Source organism: Ambystoma mexicanum, chromosome 3p, assembly GCF_040938575.1.
Source record: "Ambystoma mexicanum isolate Mex_15411 chromosome 3p, UKY_AmexF1_1, whole genome shotgun sequence".
Taxonomy (NCBI): Eukaryota; Metazoa; Chordata; class Amphibia; order Caudata; family Ambystomatidae; genus Ambystoma; species Ambystoma mexicanum.
In genome coordinates, this window is record NC_090925.1 from 31,838,206 (window position 1) to 31,857,403 (window position 19,198).

At 44.6% G+C, this 19,198-nt stretch overlaps 1 protein-coding gene across 1 annotated transcript in view; it reads right to left on the reverse strand.

The window, feature by feature from the left end:
• The window catches only part of LOC138580098 (ephrin type-B receptor 5-like), a 761,617-nt gene that overhangs the window by 686,509 nt on the left and 55,910 nt on the right, over positions 1–19,198 (reverse strand). The window contains exons 2-3 of the mRNA XM_069650378.1: positions 9,671–9,896; positions 5,015–5,079 (exon numbers count right to left, since the gene is read on the reverse strand). Of these exons, the coding sequence (XP_069506479.1) occupies positions 5,015–5,079; positions 9,671–9,830 (225 nt within the window). The 5' untranslated portion in view covers positions 9,831–9,896. The remainder of the gene's footprint in view (positions 1–5,014; positions 5,080–9,670; positions 9,897–19,198) is intronic.

Genomic DNA, 19,198 nt, shown 5'->3' on the forward strand with positions numbered 1-19,198 from the left:
ATTTGCACATAGAACTGCATTAGTAATTACCTGAGAGCTGCATTCATTGATATTTGCATAGAGAAGTGCATTAGTAATTGCCTTGAGAGCCGTATTTATATTGTTCTAGTACTGCTCTCCAGCACGCCCAACCGCATGACTAACTCCCTTTGCTAGTAGCCCAACCACATAGTCCATCTGCAGCCCCCTACACCAAACTCTATACATGGCCTCTCTCAAACCTAACAGGCTTCCCAGCTCAGACTCCAACCCACCTACCGCGTTCCTGCCTGCATTAAGCACGCATGAATGCCACACATATCGCCCCTTAGCTCTACCACCCACCAAAGCCATCCACAGGCCCAAACCCAGCACCATTACTACATCGCACACACTACCAGTGCACATAAGAAACACTGGACTAGGAGCCCGCACAGCCACAGCGCACACCAAGTCCCTCAAACACATGCTGGGGACACCCCCCTCACCCACCACATTCACCCCACCACTAAATCCAAACTGCTGAGAACCTCACACCACAACAACACTACCAATTCCAAACCCACACATGAGCCTTCTCATATCGAACTTGCCCTAATTAATGCCAGATCACTGCCGGCCCACACCACAGAAATTCATGACCTCATCACTGACCTTGAGCTAGACGCTCTAGCCATCACAGAAACCTGGCTACATGAGGCTTCCGGACCAGATATATGCCAGTCTCTTCCCCCCGGGTACATCATCCTCTGACAAGATAGACCAACACACAACACAACAGGTCGGCCTGATAATCAAAGAAACTCTTAAAGCGAGACAAATTAAATCCACATTGTCTGAAAGTTTTGACACCCTATCAGTAAAGATTGCCTTCACACCCAATGACACCATGACGATGCACCTCATCTACCGGCCCCCGGGCCCGCTTCTAGACTTCCAAGACAACCTCCTACACCTCATAGGTAACAACCTCAAACCAAACACTAAATCCATACTCCTAGGTGACTTTAACCTTGGATTCAGTGACCCCAAAGACAAACACAGTAAAACCCTTGCCAAAGCCCTTCAGGACACACAATTCACCCAGAAAGTTGACTTCGCCACTCACACGAAAGGTCGTATACTAGACTGGCTAGCGGACCACAACTGCAGAGTAGACAATAGCTCCAACACCCCTCAACCGAGGACGGATCACCACCTCATCCACTTTTACATCCCAACTAACGCAGCAACTACACAGACCCTTCCCACGCCAGCGGCCCTAGCCAGATCCAAAAAATTACTCACCAAAGAAAGAATCTGCCGACTCCTAGAAGCTTCAGTATTAGCATCACCTATGTCAAATAGCCCTGAAGAATTGATCGAACTCTACAACACAACCATTAAAGAAGTTATTAATACAATTGCTCCATTAGAGAACAAAAAAGCCAAAAAACTCTTCCACGCCAATTCTTGGTTCAACCAAGAGCTACGCGACTTGAAAACTCTCACAAGACATGCTCTAAAGAAATGGCAATCTTGCCCTTCCGTTCCCTCACGTGACTCATACTTAGCTATCTCTAAAAAAGACTAAAACGCTATAGCCAATGCTAAAGCTGTGGCATATAACTCAAGAATTGAAAATGCCCAACCACATTTGAAAGAGCTATTTGCTATCTTCAATGAACTAGTCATTCCTCCTACATCCAAACACCAAACGGTCAAAGACGAGAACTGGTGCAATGCCATGAAGAAGGCCCTGCTAGACAAAGTTGAGCTACTCCAAAAAAAATCAAAACCAACAATGACAACCAACCCAAGCCCCCCAACATAAACCAAACCACGCCATACTCCAAGACTGTCACCCAGCCTGACAGTATCCCAATACCGCCTTTTACCTTTAGAAGGGTAACTACCCCAGAAGTTCTACTCATTATTAAACAAACAGAACCTTCACTCTGTAAAGGTGACGTATGTCCTGCAAATATAATCAAAGACTGTGCTGCATCCCTAGCACCATTCATCGTAGCATTTATTAACACATCATTTGCCACAGGCTCGGTACCATCCTCTCTCAAGGAAGCATGGGTTTGGCCACTACTAAAAAAACCTACCCTTGACCCAGACTCACCCAACAACTACAGGCCTATTACAACTGTACCTTTCTTGCTGAAAATTTTGGATAAGGCTGCGTATCTACAGATATAAGCCTATCTAGAACTACACAGCATCCTTGGAAAAAGACAGTCCGGTTTTCGCCCAAGGCATGGCACAGAGTCTGCGCTGCTCGATCTAAAAAGTCAACTCCTAAGAAATATGGACAAAGGCAAATGCGCTATACTCCTGCTCCTCGACCTGTCAGCCGTGTTCGACTTGGTTGACCATAAAATCCTAGAGACACACCTCATCAACTCGGCACATTTCTCCAGTGAGGCCACCACATGGATTTCATCCTTTTTGGAGGGCAGAGCCATGAGGGTATTCTTAGATCAAGCCTCAGCCACCCCTTCCCCTATTAACTACGGAGTACCACAAAGATCTTGCACCTCCCCCACACTATACAACCTATTCACTCTTCCCCTCTTTAACGACTTAGAACAATCCGGCATAACCTTCACTAATTATGCTGACGACAAACAAATTCTTCTCCCGTTATCTGGGGATTATGAGCAAGACCTCAAAACCCTACAAAGCACATATGCTATCATCCAGGCCTGGATTGCAGCTAATGGCCTCTGTCTCAATGGAGACAAGACGGAGATCCTTATAGTGGGCCCCAAAGAAACTCTCAACAAACTGGATAGTAAATACAGTAACTTCAAAATTGAAAGCTCTGTTATCACAGTCTCCACAGCTGTAAAAACTTTGGGAGTCTACCTAGACTCAACCTTGTCCATGGATAGACATGTCAGCTATATTTCCTCCTCAGCCACACTGACAACCAAAATAATCAATGCTGTAAAACCTCACCTATCCACCGAAAACTGTCTCATCATTGCCAGGGCCACCATAGGTGCCAAACTGGACTATTGTAACGTCCTCCTCCTAGGCACCTCTGCCAGATACATAAAAAACTTCAAACTACCCAAAACAACGCACTGAGAGCTGCTCTCAGCATACCCAGGGGGGAGCATATCTCCCTAGCTAGACAGAATGCCCACTGGCTCCCTGTCAAAGAGCGCATCCAGTTGAAGACCCTCACTATTACACATAGATGCATTTCCCAGTCAGCCCCCAGCTATCTGTCCGACCGAATACTACAAGTCCAGACACTCAGACCTAAAAGGGAACTGTACACCAACCAACTCTCTATTCCCAACTTCAACAGAGTCAGAGCTGGTGGTTCAAGTTTTTAAGTTCTAGCTCCAAAATCTTGGAACTCACTACCACCTAAATCAAGAGCGGAAACCTCGCTCACGTCCTTCAGAAAATCATTGAAAACCATCCTATTCAAGTAAATCTGAACCAAGAATGTTCGAGATAACCATTCATATCACTGTAACTAATCCCTGTACCTACGCTCTTTGTCTCCCTGGAACATTGGCAATGACTGTAACCAAGTGCCCACTGTATTTCCATGTCAAGTAAACTCGCTTGTAACAGCGCCACGATGCCCCAGGACAGCTGTGCGCTTTATAAATGAAGATATAATAAATAAAAATAAATAAATGATACCAGAAAAACAAATGTGCCAGTTAATCAAATGTCTGTTAAGCAGGAGAAGAAAGCCAGGGGGCCCTATGATCTGTTTCCCGGAACTCGACCTAGCATTTTTTTTAACCTGACCCTCTCCATTACTGCCAATAGGAGATGCCAGATAACAGAATGTGTAGGTTATTTAAGTGCAGGATAATACATCGTTTACAGTAGTTAGAATGTTGTACACATGTTTGCAAGTTTGTAAACCTGTAGTTACGGTTTGATGTGAATTAATGCAAGGTACATGGGCAGCTTTGGGGCCTTACCTGTTGGCTCACTGCTTCTATGAAATCATTCCTCTTTTACTTGGCAAAAGAAAAAAGGCCTTTAGAGAACATGTCTGGGCCTTGCGAGCAATTTGCTTGTAAAGTGTTCTGGAACACAATCTTTAACCTCTGCCCTTACATCACAGCGTAGGGTTCATTGACACAACATCCAGTTAAGAGTTGCATTTGCACCCCTTGGCTAGCAGTTTAGTAACACCACCGACTATCCAGCATGACTCCCCCTACACTAAAGACTCTTCTGACAGATTTAACACATTTACTGTGGAATTGGGCACATTTAAATTAGGACTGCTGTGCCCCTGGTGGGGGAAGGGAGGGATTGCTGGCATTCATCACATCTGGCTGGCATATTTTCCCACCCCTAGGTAATCTAGGGCAGACATTCAATGACATGATATTGTTGCACCAGGCAAGTGGGGGCATATCTGCTATGCCAGGGGGCGCAGAGGTGTGACATGCAGTGTTTGCATTCTTCATGCCATGCAGGGAGACTGTCTCCATCTGACACTCTATATGTAATCTCTGTTACCCAAAAGACCCTCTGGCACTGTGGTGGGGGAGTGTTGGCTCCCGCCAACAACATTCATAATTAGACCAGATAGACACAGCTTTAGTCCTGGGCAGTGTTTGCATCCTAAGAAACTGGGGTGTCGGGATGAGCATACATGTATGGGACAAGTTCCCAAATGAGTGTGGCCTGGTCTGCCGGGGAGCTGAGGGCGGCCTCTGGCGGTGGGGCACCTCTGCTCATTTCACCTGGGCATTCAATAATGGGTGTTCTTGCTTGTCTGCCCATACCTGTGGTTTCTGCCTAATAAAGGCATGTTGTTGGCAGTAACAATGGCTACTGCCCATACACCCAACATGACAACATAGTACAATGGAAAAGCAGCGCTGGCAGGACTTCTCAGACTCCGGCCCCCTCGCCCCTGCTGCCCACATTAATGCCCACTCTCAGACTGCCAACTCTCTTTCTGGATGAGTCTGGGGTTCATCAGCGTGCCCAGTCTTCACGGTTTGGTTAGAATCATAAACACCAATATGTTTACATATATGAACTGAGTACTCACACCACCTTCTGGATGTGTGACCCAACCGATCTCAGACGTCTCTGTAGTTGTATCTAAAAGCATTTCTGCAACAGTAAACAAACACAAAAATGAAATTAGTATGATATGATATGGCATTTATAACGCGCCTATACACGAGTGTGTCATGGTTTTTCAACCACAGCCAATAACTGTGAGTATAATCAGATACAGTCCAACTAGCCAAAGTGACTTCCAATTCTGAACTCGTTGTCTGTGGTTTAGAATGTTATTTACACATTCCAATCAATATCTAGTAACCGTGTGACTTAAATAATTCATGGCAGTGCCCTGATGATTAGACTGTCTCTAAAGCAGAGGCGGCGGCTAATGGTAAGAACTGTGTGTACGAGAGGTTGTGGGAAATCGGGGTAACATGGTGTGAATCGCCTGTTCCTCGGCCCACTTGCCACTGGGCTGTCACTCAGGTGTTCAGCAAGGCATCATTATGCTGGAAATGTAAGTGGCGCGTATCCATAGCCTGCTATGAGTCAACAGCACCTGGCAGTGACGTCTCCACATATTGCTTTTCATATTGGCCTCATTGCAGAACTGGTTTGACCTCAATGCACGTATGATACTGGTCGTACCCAGACTTGCAAGACACTATTTATCATTTCCCCACTGGGTGGATCTTTGCCATTCAATGAGAGTGGAAGCCCCACCACCTTAATCAGCTGGCACTGTGAGGGGGAGAGGGGGGGACAGCGCGAGGCACATACGCGCCCTGGCGTCTGTTGCTCTCTGTAGCAGCGTCCGCTGTAAGTCCGGTATCTTAACACTTTATACATAGCTCAGAATAAGGCAATTAGTTAAGAAGACATGTGCTCAGGAGGATGAACTAATCCAAACAAAGCGTGTATATTATGATGTAAGTCCAAATACAATGAAGACAAGCATATTACTGTATATTGTTTCCTATGGTTTGTGTTTCCTTTTTTGTCCTTTATATTAATTTGGAATGTATATTTCTTTACATTCATTTTGACTCGAATTATCATGTTGAAAGAATAATGTATTATTGTGTTATTATATATTGATCCAGCAGAATACGTACACTAACCCTAAGGAAGAGCACATAGCTCGAAACACACGCTGGCAAGAAAAGGATGGGATTTTGTTCCCAATCAATATATTTTGAAGAATACAATGCATATTGGGATAAAACCTGTCACTGTGGTATAGTTAGACAGCTGGCGCTAGCAGACACCTCACATCACTGTTATACAATAGAGTTTACTATGTTGAGACACCTGGGGACGTGTATCTCACTTGAGCAGGTGTGCAGCACTCATTACTCCCGGGTGTGTACAGGCAGGGAGCTCCGGACGCCTCTTCCCTGACTCTTTATTGCTATTTCACAGACAGAAGCAATCTACAGCAGACTCACTGATGAGGCCCCACTCCACCACACCCCCCCCCACTGCGCCATTCATTGGCTGCTGACAGCAACAGGATCCTTTGTGGGGGGAGGGAGGGCGGTGCAGGTTTCAAACACCTTGCAAGTGTCAAGAGATGCTGTCAAGCCCTACTGCTTGAGAGGCAGGACATGAAAAAGGCAGCCCAGTCTGTATGTCACAATAACAAGGCAACCTGTTGTCATTATCCTTAAAACAGACCTCGTGTGTGGCGATTGTATTCACACAGCAATAGAGGGCTAGGCTATAATTACATACTAGAATGTTGAAAGTAACTTTCAGAGGTTTTTCATACTGTATGCAGATCTCTGATTGTTCAATTATTTTTCAATGTGATCCTTGTGTGGTGACAGTAATGCCAGGCTGAGCAGGTCTGACTCATCAATAACCCAAGCTGTGTATAAGACATTAAGCATAACTGAATGCCTGTGCATACAGTGACATGTTAGATACATGTCTTTGATTGATCGTTTTTGTGTTACTTACAGAGATCGCCCTGTGGATGGACTTAATGGTCCGAAATGCACCGGCTACAGTCTCTGTTTCTTCAGACACAATGAAGATTGCCACTAAAGATTGTCACCTGCACTGACGCTAACTCGTATCTTTTCATTTACGTACTGCATTACTCTTAGGGCCCCATTACCCGGTAGGCGGTGAGCCATGGCGCTAATAGTGCAATGGCTCATGCCGGTAAAATACCGGCACCGCCTTGGCGGAAATGGGATTTACCGCCCCATTCCAAGGTTGGAGGGGCGGTAAATCCCCTTTCCGCCATTGCCCTTCCCCATTCCCATTTCTGCCCCATAGGGCTCTATGGGAATGGGGAAGGCGCTAATGACAGCACCGCAATTTTGCGGTGCCATAATTAGCTCCGAGGTCCCTTTGCGGGTTGGGGGATTTAACGCCTGCTTTTTGCATACCTCGTAGTAAGGCAGTAGGGATTTACCGGTACTGGTTTTTTACCGGTACCGGTAAATCCCTACCGCCATCCGTGTAATGAGGCCCTTATTGTGTACATCTTTCAAGTGGTTTTGAACACACCCCTGAATTTGTTCTAGATTGCAGTCGTTTTTGACTAGCGGGGCGATCGCCATTACTGATGAGTAATTTCCCCCGTCTGTAGCACACATTTAAAACATTTGTCATAATGAGGAGACACCATTGTGCATGTTATTATTTTACCCAAAAGCAAAATCAATGATAGTTGTCAATCAGTTCTGAACATGTGATAAATGACTTCTAGACAGATTATTTTGAAATGTCCTGGACATGTTGATATATGGAGATACTATCTTGAGCTGGCAAGTGAGTACAAATAACCTACTGCCCAACCTTATCACAATGGTAATTGCTGCTCCAAGTGTACATAAGCACAGAAGACCATCGACCCATCGCCACCATGTGCTTTATTACAATGGGAAAAGGACATTGCATTGGACAGCAGTATGCTAAACTCAGTAATATCACTCTAAGTCGCTTTGTTTCTCCTTTGATTTATACAATATCAAACACAAGAATTGCTAAATCTAGTTTGGGGGTTTTATATGACTTTTTCAGCAAGTCACCATAAACCAGCTATTGACACCATTTTCTCCTCTATTCACTTGCTTTCAAGTCTATTAATATCACACACCAGCTGTTTCCATGAAAAGTCAAGGATTCACACCATTGCCTTGTTTTGACACCAAATACCCAAATATTCAAACCATTACCTGGGATTGACCTAAATTGTGCAGATAAACATCTAATTGATACAAATGCCTTCTAGTCACATGCCAAGACAGCATAAAGCAGATGCATGTCCAAGTTGTTGTGTATCATTACTCATGTCATGGCTAAGACAGTCTACACCTTTTATCTCTTGTCTGTTGTCATCCCGCCCCACCCTGATGCCACTGCCACCCTGTACCCTAGTGTACACATGAATTCTCTCTTATCTCCACCTTTGTGTGCTCTTACAGCAAAGTAGAACCTGGCCTGCTTTAACCCCCCCCCCCACGCTTTGAGTAATGTTAAGGCATTGCAGGTGCCAATGGTTCCCAATCAACACAATCATGTACATTTAGAGACTGTTCTCAGCTAGTATCTGTGGTCATGGATGTGTGCTTAGAGTTAGGTTTGGGTGTTGGCTGTGGCCTAGACTATGCCTATTAATGTTTGATCAATTACAGAGCGGCTGAAGTATTTTATTTCCACACACATACAATACAACATCAAAAAGTTGATAACCACAAAGCAGGATGAGGACATTTGCTCCCACTGGGAAATGTATTGCCAGTGCATACGGGAATTTATCTCCGCTCATTTTGAACATTTAGTGATGGCACAGGAGAAGTAATGAAGGCATGTTTTAAATGGGAGAAGCCATTGCCACTGGTCACTACATAATGCTGTGAGGGTACAGGTACATTCCCAAAAAGCATGCCATGAGCATGGTGCTACTGGGTATAGATGCAGGATATGCACAGAGGGCATTTCCTGGGACCAGGAGCCAGGGGACTTGGCCCTGGTCCAGACCTACTGACTACAAAAAGTTACTTTAAGGTTCATGGAGCATTGTTCCACATCTGTGCTCCACATAAAGTGACCATTGGAGATGGACACAGGCCATGGCCAGCGCCCATTACAAATGGTGTTGGGGGCCTAGGAAAGAGATGAAGGCCATGTCCCAGGCCCGGTTACCAATGACAATGGTGGTGGGCGTGCCCAGTGGCCACTACAGATGGGATTGGTGGGGAATGTTCACTGCCGAAGTCCATGCCCTGGGAAAAGTGACCACTCGCCATTTCTTTCTGGTGCCCTCTGTAGGTGACTAGCAGGTCAATGGCACGGCCAAATAACCTGCTCCCAGCTTTGTGACAATTCGCCATGGCTCAAGTACAAATGAGTTTAGTAGACTTGGGGCATGGCTGAAGACCACACTGAGGAAATCGGGCAATGAACACTGACAAATGCCATGTCAGTGGCCCATTGGGTGCATTTGGGGTGCCCGGGTTATGGGGTATGCCATGTCTCAGGCAAAGAGTCCATTGGGCTTGGTCAAAGGCCATGCCCATTAGGCACATATGCATCTTGCATGAGAGAAAAGATTACTGCACTAAATCTACAGTTGGTAGATGGTCCTCGGATTTCTATCCTATAAAGCGAGATATCTGATCACCCCATGGGTCATGCATGGGATGGATGAGTGATCAGGGCAGCAGGCCATTCAGTTTACCTTCCAATGCAGCTACAAGTGGCACGGTGTAGAGAAGGTGCAGCAGGCTCATCACGCCAACTACTCTTTGGGGAAGGCTAGTGTCCACAAATGAACTCCGCATATCAAAGGTTCCAAGAGCCAGCGCTGGCAGAACCAGGGGTCCTCCCATCTGAACCATTGGCAGCAGCGCAGCAAGACATCAAGGTGTTCCAGCATCACATTCCCAATCCCAAGCGATCCAGACCTGATGAAAAAAGAAGAATCATTAGCAGCCATCATGAATGCACAGATAATCGCACGCTGTTATTAGGACGATAACTGCATGACAGCACGTGAAAACCCTGCTGACAAAATAATCAACACACAAATGACTCCAAGACCCATGCCCATATCTCTACAGCCATCTGCACTGTGATCGTTTCCTGCTGGTGGGGTGCAATTGCATGTACCCTTCTGACATGGCTGCTGCATTCACAGGTTACATAATGTGGGACCTGACAGCAAAAAGGATAGTCTACTTACGAAATAATATTTCTAAACCTTGTGTCATTCTCTGCACTCTTTACAAAAGTAGAACTTAGTCGGCCCAATACAAGGCATATACATGGATGAATGGTTGGTCCTTAAATTGGAAGCAATGCCTGGCCAACACCTTTTGTCATGATTAATCATATGGCATAGAACAAAATAATTAAAATGAAACTTATGCAGGGCGTCCATAACGTTGTCCACACAAAGTCCTAGTCGGTCACTGCCATCCAAGCCTGGAAGATTGCACGGTCAGTTATGAGATAGTCCTGTGAAAGACACCCGTCACAGGTTCGAATCCCAGCTCTTCCTTCTTCAGAGCTCGCTAGATGTTCTACCACCAAATTGGGTAACGGTAACACCTCTGCTTTAGAGTGCTTAGAAGCAAGAGACATAAAGCATCAAGCACCATATAAATACATGTAACCCCCGTGTATCTAAAATGTTAAGAGTGAGTGCATTGCTCTTACTCCAGCTAGACATGCACAGTCCACTGTGCATTTAAAGAAAGTATCAATGCTCACACCCTGCCTCTGAGTGAGCAATTGTTCGCATGGCAAGGTCATACTAGGAGGCAATGGAACCTGGAAGACTCTACCTGTTCTAACCTTGGTGGGACACTCTGATGGAGGTTCTAAGATCATCATCACAGACCAGAGGTCCAGCTTGCATTAGTCATTGAGCCATTTGGCCATCGCGATCTTACAGGGATATACGTGGAACTAGCTGGAATAAGCAATTGTGCAGAAAAGAAAAAACATTAAAATCCTATTTTATGTTTTAAAAATGGCATAGTTAAGATATAAAATCCAGTCCTATGTAATTGGGATTTTTGGGGAAAAAATTAAAAATTATTGTTTGGTGGATTTGTGGAGTTGCGTCCAATTTTTATAGGTTTGACAAAAAAAAAATGATGCTTAACGGTCTGGTTGGAACTTGGACTGTGCAAGATTTGACTGAAAATTAAGTAAATGGCACCTCTTTTGAGATAGAGCTAGCAGTTTCAGAAGAAAAGAAAATGTGAGTATAATATATTTCCTGCCTAAGAAATGTAACCTGGAGAACTTTAATAAAAGCATATTTGCCTAGTTTAATATATGAACGTTCTAAGAAGTAGGGTTCCACAGCCGTAAGGAATTTCTAAACTGTAGACTGTCTAGCTGTGCTCTTGAACTCTTAACATAGGTGTTACTCAGTCATCCATGTTGGATTGCACCGCTGAAACAACAAGTAAAATCCACCTTTTTGATGTATAGGGAAAGAACTGAGAGGTATATCTTCAGTTACTGGCTACTGGGCAAATGCTGGGAAGGAAACACAGCGGGATCTTATTTTGACCTGAGCAGGATAGTGGTGGGATGCAGGTAATACACAGAGTGCCACCTCAAAATGTAATTGTCTTCATCTCAACAATTTATAGATGAAGAGGAGGGCACTACTTTTATTCAATCCTCTGCTAATCAGATTCTGAAGATGAGTATACTTTTACATTCAAAATACTTTTGCCTGGAGCTGGCAGTCCATATTGGTCCCGTTGCACAAGGACCTATCCAAACTTACAAAATCCAAAAACAAAGTAATTATACCTGGGCAGGAATGGCGCTTCTCAGTTTGCCCCATAAGGTTGCTGCCAATTAAGAAAAAGAAAGCTTCGCAAAACACAAACCTTTTTGCGAAGTTTTCTTTTTCTTAATTGGCAGCAACCTTATGGGGCAAACTTAGAAGCGCCATTCCTGACAATCTTCATCTCAACAATTGCCTTTGAAGAGCTGTGGGACATATTTTAAGGATTTGCTTCATGCATGTGATAGAGGGTCATCATATTGGGAATTTAGAAGGCTTTGCTCCTGTCTTACTGTTTAGATTGATGCTTCATTGTGTCTTGTGATTGATGGTCAGTGATGGACTGGTGCATTCCTATGATGACTGAATCTATGGGAGATTGCCACAGCCAGTGTCAGACACACTCTCGTCTCATCTCACTATTGCTAGTTTACAGATAATTGCGGCGGGGTGGCAGGGTCAAGCTCAAAGAGTGGAGCGACAAGCATTCCACTGGATGGATGCTGGTGTATGTATGTATGTATGTATGTATGTATGTATGTATGTATGTATAACGTGCAACAACATCTCGCTGCTGATGGGGCATCAAGGCACAGAATATTATGAGACATACAACTAAAAATTGAGCCTACCAGGATCTATTATCTTAGAAAAGAGTTTTCAAGGATTTCCTAAAGGCCAAATGCTCTTCCTATAAACAATGAGGTGGAGGCAGAGTATTCCAGAGCTGAGCAGCCGTAATGGAAAAGGCCCGCCCACCCCAATTTGAATTTAGAGACCATCAGAGGCTCAGCAGTGGCTGATCCAAGATGATGGTTAGGGACACAGTGACTCAATGCTCTTTGACAAAAAGGAAGGTCTTTGAGATAATCGGCCTTATGGACCAAACAGAGACCCTTGAATTCAATGCACACTATTACCGGGAGCCCATACAATTTATTCAGTGCTTGTGAAAAATGCTCGTACCGCTTCAAATGAAAGATAATCCTGGCTGCAGCATTCTGGATGAGCCAAAGTTTTGATTACGATTTTCTCAGAATGCCGAGATAGAATAGTCTAACGGACTGAACCCAAACGCGTTAATCAATTGCACCTTTCCAGAAAGGATCAAGTAGTTCGGAATTCTTTTCAGACTTTTGAACTGAAAAAAAACAGCTGCTGGTGAGTTAACTAATCTGTGTAGACATGAAGAAGTCTGACTCCAACCAAATGCCTAGATTGCAAACCAAGGCTGAGGGCACTGTACAGGGACCAAGAGAGGCCGGCCAATAGACATCTTGACAAGTCTACTCGTTATTAACAATGACTTCAGATGACACTGAGCCAACAGAGAAAGTGCATCCTAATTTGTTAGAGCAGAATAATATGTCTGTTTTCTGGATTTGGCAATTGGAATCCATCCAATGTTTAACTTGTGCCACACAATTTGTAAACTTTTCCATATCCGATTCCTCACGTTTAACCAAGCAAAGAATCAATTGGTTGTCTCTAGCATGTATAAAGAAAGCTAATCCTGCCTTGTGGATTAGCTCGACACACTTTGGGGAGTCCCCCGGATGAACCATTCAAAGACAAATTTAGTGGCCCAGTCTTAACTCATACCGGGTCCCACTCCGTAGGTTATTAACATCACCACACAGAATGTAATACACAGTGCACTGGATTTTTCATTTAATATAAACAAATTGTAATTTTATTACATAGGCCATGGGTCCTACGTTTCACAGAATAATACAAGCCACATACAAACATATATTAATGTGGAGGATGTATATATACATCTAATAGCATTTTTCTGGTTAATTCATAAAAGCTAAAGGTGACACAGCCAAAGTTCTCTAAAATGGAGGAGAGCGGGCACACATGCTGTCTTCCTGGCCCTATCTGGCTAACAAGTCACAGAAATGCTCCATAAAGCAGTGTCACCTAATACAAGTTCTAAGATTAATTAAACATGGCAAAATAAATTACGCCTGACCAAAAAACACACATCCCAGGTCTACGTCCATAGTTGCATTATTAAGCCATGTAGCATAACTCGATGACACGGAGAGATGCAAAGGACGTTTCGGCCGAACATCAATTATGCTGCCTTCGTCAGGACCCCGGGGGAAATGGAGTTCTGTGGATGTGATAAATGATTATATTACTAACACATAAAGGCGTATTAAAAACCCAGCAGCTCAAAAGATGCAGCTACTGAAAAGATAATATACTAAACCGTGTGGGAAAGAAACGAAATCCTCCACCAACCAAACACCAAACTACTGTGTATAAGTGGGAGCCCATACCTAACCAGGGTGGTAGCATCAGTATAGAAAAAGCCCCCGTCTGAACTAATCACTCGCTGAACCCTTCCCCGACACCGGGCGAAAAGGGGACAGCGAAAACATAAACGATCACCAAAGAATGTGAAAAAGGGGAAATAGAAACCAATAATATAGAAACCCCCCAAGAAGGATGGGTGTGTGGGCTGGTACTGTGTCCAAATACCGGCATGCCAAGTGCCCCAAAGCACCAGGCCCAAAACTAAAAAATCTGCAGGGCCCAAAACAGAGTACATAAAGGGCTGTATGGGCCCAACACTTACTGAAAGAAATGTAGTGGTCCCTCCAAGAAATGTATCGCTGCCACAAGAGCGACAAGGGGAAAGAAAAAAGGAAGGACCTCCAAGTCTACAAGAACAGAAATAAAAATAATAATGAAAATAAATTTAAAAGTACAATGCCCCCCTCCCCCCATTGAGGCCCACTACTAAAGGGAGATGGTCCCATAGGGGACTTGACCTAGCACTCACTGTGTTCCCAAAAAGAGGCACAATTGCTCACCTTAGTCAACGGGCTAGACAGATCCTAAGTAAATGTCCCTCACCCGGCGGTCACAATGGTCAACAAGACCAAAATAATCGAATGTGGAGGAGCGAGACGATTGTAAAATAAAGCGTCCTCGCTGCACCGTTCCAAAACTGGAGAAAGAAAGGAAAAGAAAAAGGAACAAAACGGACCAGCCGTTAATACAAAGGTGTAGAGTCTACAACCCAAAGAGGCTGGCAGTGACAGGCCCTCCTCGAATGGGAGTGCATAAAGAGCATCCTGCATAGATTGCAAGGTGGTGCACATTATATCAAACTGCCCACCTCGTATAACATAAATACACGTGGACCAATCTCACAGTACAGCCTGTAAGTGAAACTCCTACCTGTCCACGTCTCATGAACGCTGCATTGGTGGCGCCGATGTGGCAGGGCTGTCAGGCCTGTATACCGCGCCGTAACCCTTCCTAAATCCGCGCAGTCCGCTGCCGGAAAGGTGATGGAAGTGTCCCATGAATGGAAACAGCAGACACAGAAAACGGACTCACGGCTTCCTGAAGCCCGATGTCCACGTAGGCCGCCCATGTAAAGATAAAGAAATGGGACTGGAAAATGGAAACAACCGCCATGAAAAGACTAATGAAACATTACTAAAGGGGTCACATGCAAGCCAATACGTGCCCACTCACGAAAGTATAATTGAGCCCCACAACGGGCCCCACCTTCGATCAAATTATAAATGTAAATAGTGGTAATGAGGTACTAAATAAGCTGGTGTTTTGGTCCAATGCCCGATGTCGTTGCAAGCAATAGACACCAAAATAAAGTAGATACTAATCAGTCTGTAGGAGACCCACAGAGAGCTGAATTATTGAAAAAATATATAGATATGTATGGCGAGCCGACAGTCGCCAGAGCTAAGTTCCTTAGGGTGGCTAGCCCAAAATTTGAAAAAAGAACAGTAGAAAAAATAAAAAAAGAAGAAGAAGAAAAAATAAAATCAAATCAATAGAAAAATTGGGGCGAGGGGGACCAAGACAGTAACAAACTGGGGCCTAGAGCAGAATAACACTCCGAGAGGGGCAGCACCCAAGACCCACAGATTGTGTTCAGTGGCTAGGGCGCACGTGAGTCATGGAAGGAAGATAAGTAACCTGTCTGAAGTGGGGAATAGGGGAATATCACCACCGTAGGGGGTTACTTTCATTTAAGCCCCGTTCAATAGTGTCAAGCCGATGTATCATTCAGTCTGCGTGCTGAGATATTTTGTCTTGGAAGTGCTTCCAAGATCCACCAATATAGATCTTCGGGGGAGTGGCCATGTTCCATATAGTGAGATACTAATGGCGCATTGATGTTCTTACACCTAATGCGAGATCTATGTTCCACAATCCGTATGTGGGTAGGTCTCGAGGTCTGGCCGACATACTTAAGGCCACATGGGCACTGAATACAGTATATCGCATTAGGAGTTTTGCAATTGGTCATGGCACGAATGTCCCATTTCCTGTATTTCACCTGGAATTCTTTGATTCTCTTGGTGTATTTACAGACTGAACAGCCTCCACATGGGATATGTCCAACCAACGGACGGAGGTCCCAACCAGTAGTTCTGTTTCTCAAAATCTGAGGTTTCGAATGTACAAACAGGTCCCTCAGGTTTTTCTGTCTGGTCATCGCAAATAGTGCCATTAGGTTCATCGCTCAATTCCAATTTAACCAAAGGCCAACATTTCTTGATCAACTTCTTAACTGCATAAGTATGCGTAGTGTAAGGCAACACACAGACCAGTTTTTCTTCCATGGTGGGTACTTTGGGAGTGAGAAGACATTCCCTAGGGGTGAATCTCGCTCTTTTTGCCGCCTTGGTAACCAGTTTACTGGGGTAACCCCGTGCCACCAAACGTGTTTTGAGGTTGTCCTTGTGAGTGGTATACTCAGTAATCGACGTGCAATTTCTGCGCAATCGCAGAAATTGGCCGTACGGAAGATTCTCCTTTACTCCCCTCGGATGGAAACTCAAGAAATGAAGTAATGTGTTTCTATCCGTGGGTTTTCTGAATAATGAGCATTCTAGGTTGCCATTCCTTGCATATATTCTGAGATCCAAAAACTGGATCTCTTTAGTGCTAGAACTGATAGAAAATTTGATCTCTGTATGTTGCCTGTTAATCCACAGAAAGAATTCCTGGAGTGCCGTAGCCGAACCTTGCCAAATTAGGAGAATTTCATCGATGTAACGTCGCCATAGCTTAATATGGCCCACGAACGGATTAGTTGCTGAGAGGACAAAATGGTGTTCCCACATGGCCATATATAGTATGGCTAAACTGGGGGCAAAAGCCGCACCCATAGCCGTCCCATGTGTTTGCAGGAAGAACTGATCTTTATATTGGAAATAGTTATTTTCCAGGGCCAACGTGAGTAACTCCAAAATGAATTCTCCAGGAGTGTTATGAGGTGATCTTTCGGTGGTAAGGATTTCGCGTATGCATTGGACTGCCTCCTGTTGAGGGATACTCGTGTACAGTGCACATATATCTAACGTGACAAGGATTTCTTCCTCTGTGTTGAATGGCCTCCCTTCCACCAATCTAATCACTGAGGTACTGTCACGTAGGTAGGTGTTAGTTTCCTGGCTGAGAGGCTGCAAAAATTTGTCAATGTATTTGCATACAGGCTCAAGAACCGAGCCACACCCAGCAACAATGGGGCGCCCCGGGGGATTATCAACGTTCTTATGTATCTTTGGGATAGCATAGAATGTGGGGGTGCGCCCTTCCGAGAGGTTCAAAAAGTCAAACTCGTCTTTGGAAAGCCAACCCCGTTCAAGTGCCATAGTTGTGGCTGACTGTATGGCCTGACTAAGATCCATACATGGGTCCTTTTTGATTTTCTTATAGCTAACCGTATCATCCAATAAATTGGAAACCATCGTATGGTATTGTTGTTGATTAAAAATCACAATGCTACCCCCCTTGTCGACAGGTTTGATAACCAGTTCAGAATCCTCAGATAAAGTTTTGATGGCTTGTCTTTCAAGGTTGGTCAGATTATATCTGAGTTGCTGTTTGTTATGCTCTAGGTCCCGGATCCCTTTGAGAACACATTTCTCAAAGGTAAGGATCTCCTTCGTCACCTGGTTATCAGTAGGTGTGAAAGAGGAGGGGCCTTTTTTAGTCCCGTATCGGAATATCTTTCCAGTGGTTCTAAATTTTTGAAAAAAGATTTCAATCTGACTTTCCTCAGAAATTTTTTGATGTCTGTTTCTACTACAAACCAATTGGTACTGGACGTGGGGACAAATGAGAGTCCCTTGGCCAAGACATTTTTCTGTGCTTGCGTAAGAGTTTTTCCTGACAGATTAAATATAGGTAGGGTAAGCTGTGGATCAATCTGGGTTACCTCCTCCGGCGATGCCGGGACCTGCGTGCCGGGGGGAACCACATAGGGGGCGGATATTGGGGGCCCCAGAATTGACCTTGCATAGGACCTCTGCCTAAAAAAGGTCTATAGCCTGGTGGCGGGGGGCCAGGGGGATACTGCGGTACTGCCTGCATGTATGGCCCCGGATTGTATCCTTGGTTGGAGCCCTGGGATGAATTACTAGCCGAGCTCGAAAAGCTTACTCTTGAACCCTGTCTCTGTGGCTGACCTCCTATTTGATTCTTGCTGTTTCTAATCTGAAGGAAGTCAGCTGCCAGGTATGGATAAACGGTCTCCACCTTGAACTCCTGTATGTCCTTGGCCAATTTTTTCGTTTTTTTGGTGAGGGTAATGTTTTTAAACTCCTCAAATGATTTTTGGACCTCCTTGAGTTTTTCTTGTGCATTGATAATGACCGTGCTGGTACGGAATTTGGTCTCCGCCTCATCCAGTCGATTTGTATGTGACTCGTGAGGCGTTGCGCCGTAGATATAGTAAGATACATAAGATCACGGCTACACTTAGTAGCAATAAAGCTAAAGTTAGTCTTATAAATTTCATCTTCCAGGAATAAACACGGTTCATTCCTAACCACTGAGCCTGCCGGGATGATATTGGCCTTTAAATATTCCAGAAGGAAATGCCCGTGTAGTTCGGTACGAAAAGACTTTTTCTTTAGCTTAAGCAAATCCTCACCCGATGTTGTTTGCGGGGCATTGGTACCAGAACTGCCTAGATCGAAAAAGAAAGGACCTTTAAGTATATCAGTAATCTGATCCTCCGTGAAGCTTAACGTAGCAGTATCTGCCATCCTGCCCCAGTGAAAAAGGACAAGTGATGCCAAAATAAAAGGCACTGTACAGTATAAAGCAGTGTAGAAAAGAAAGCCTCGGGGCCAAGGGAAAAGGGCACCTAAGCACAAACCAGGCACCACAGACACAGCCCCACCCAGGAATCAAAAATAATGAATACCAATGAACCCACACCCACCACCTACACCAAATGTGAAACCTCAAAGAAGGGAAAGAAGCGAAAGAGCCAACCACTTAGAATCCCTACAAACAGCAACAAACTGTCGGAATCTTACCGCACAAGGGATAAATACTCAAAAGCAAACTCGGCCAGGGTCTCGTATTTAGATTGAGAAGAAGTTGACTCAATGAAGAGCCTTGGGGAACTCCACAGGAAGTAGGCTTCTGACAGGAGAAAAAAGACGC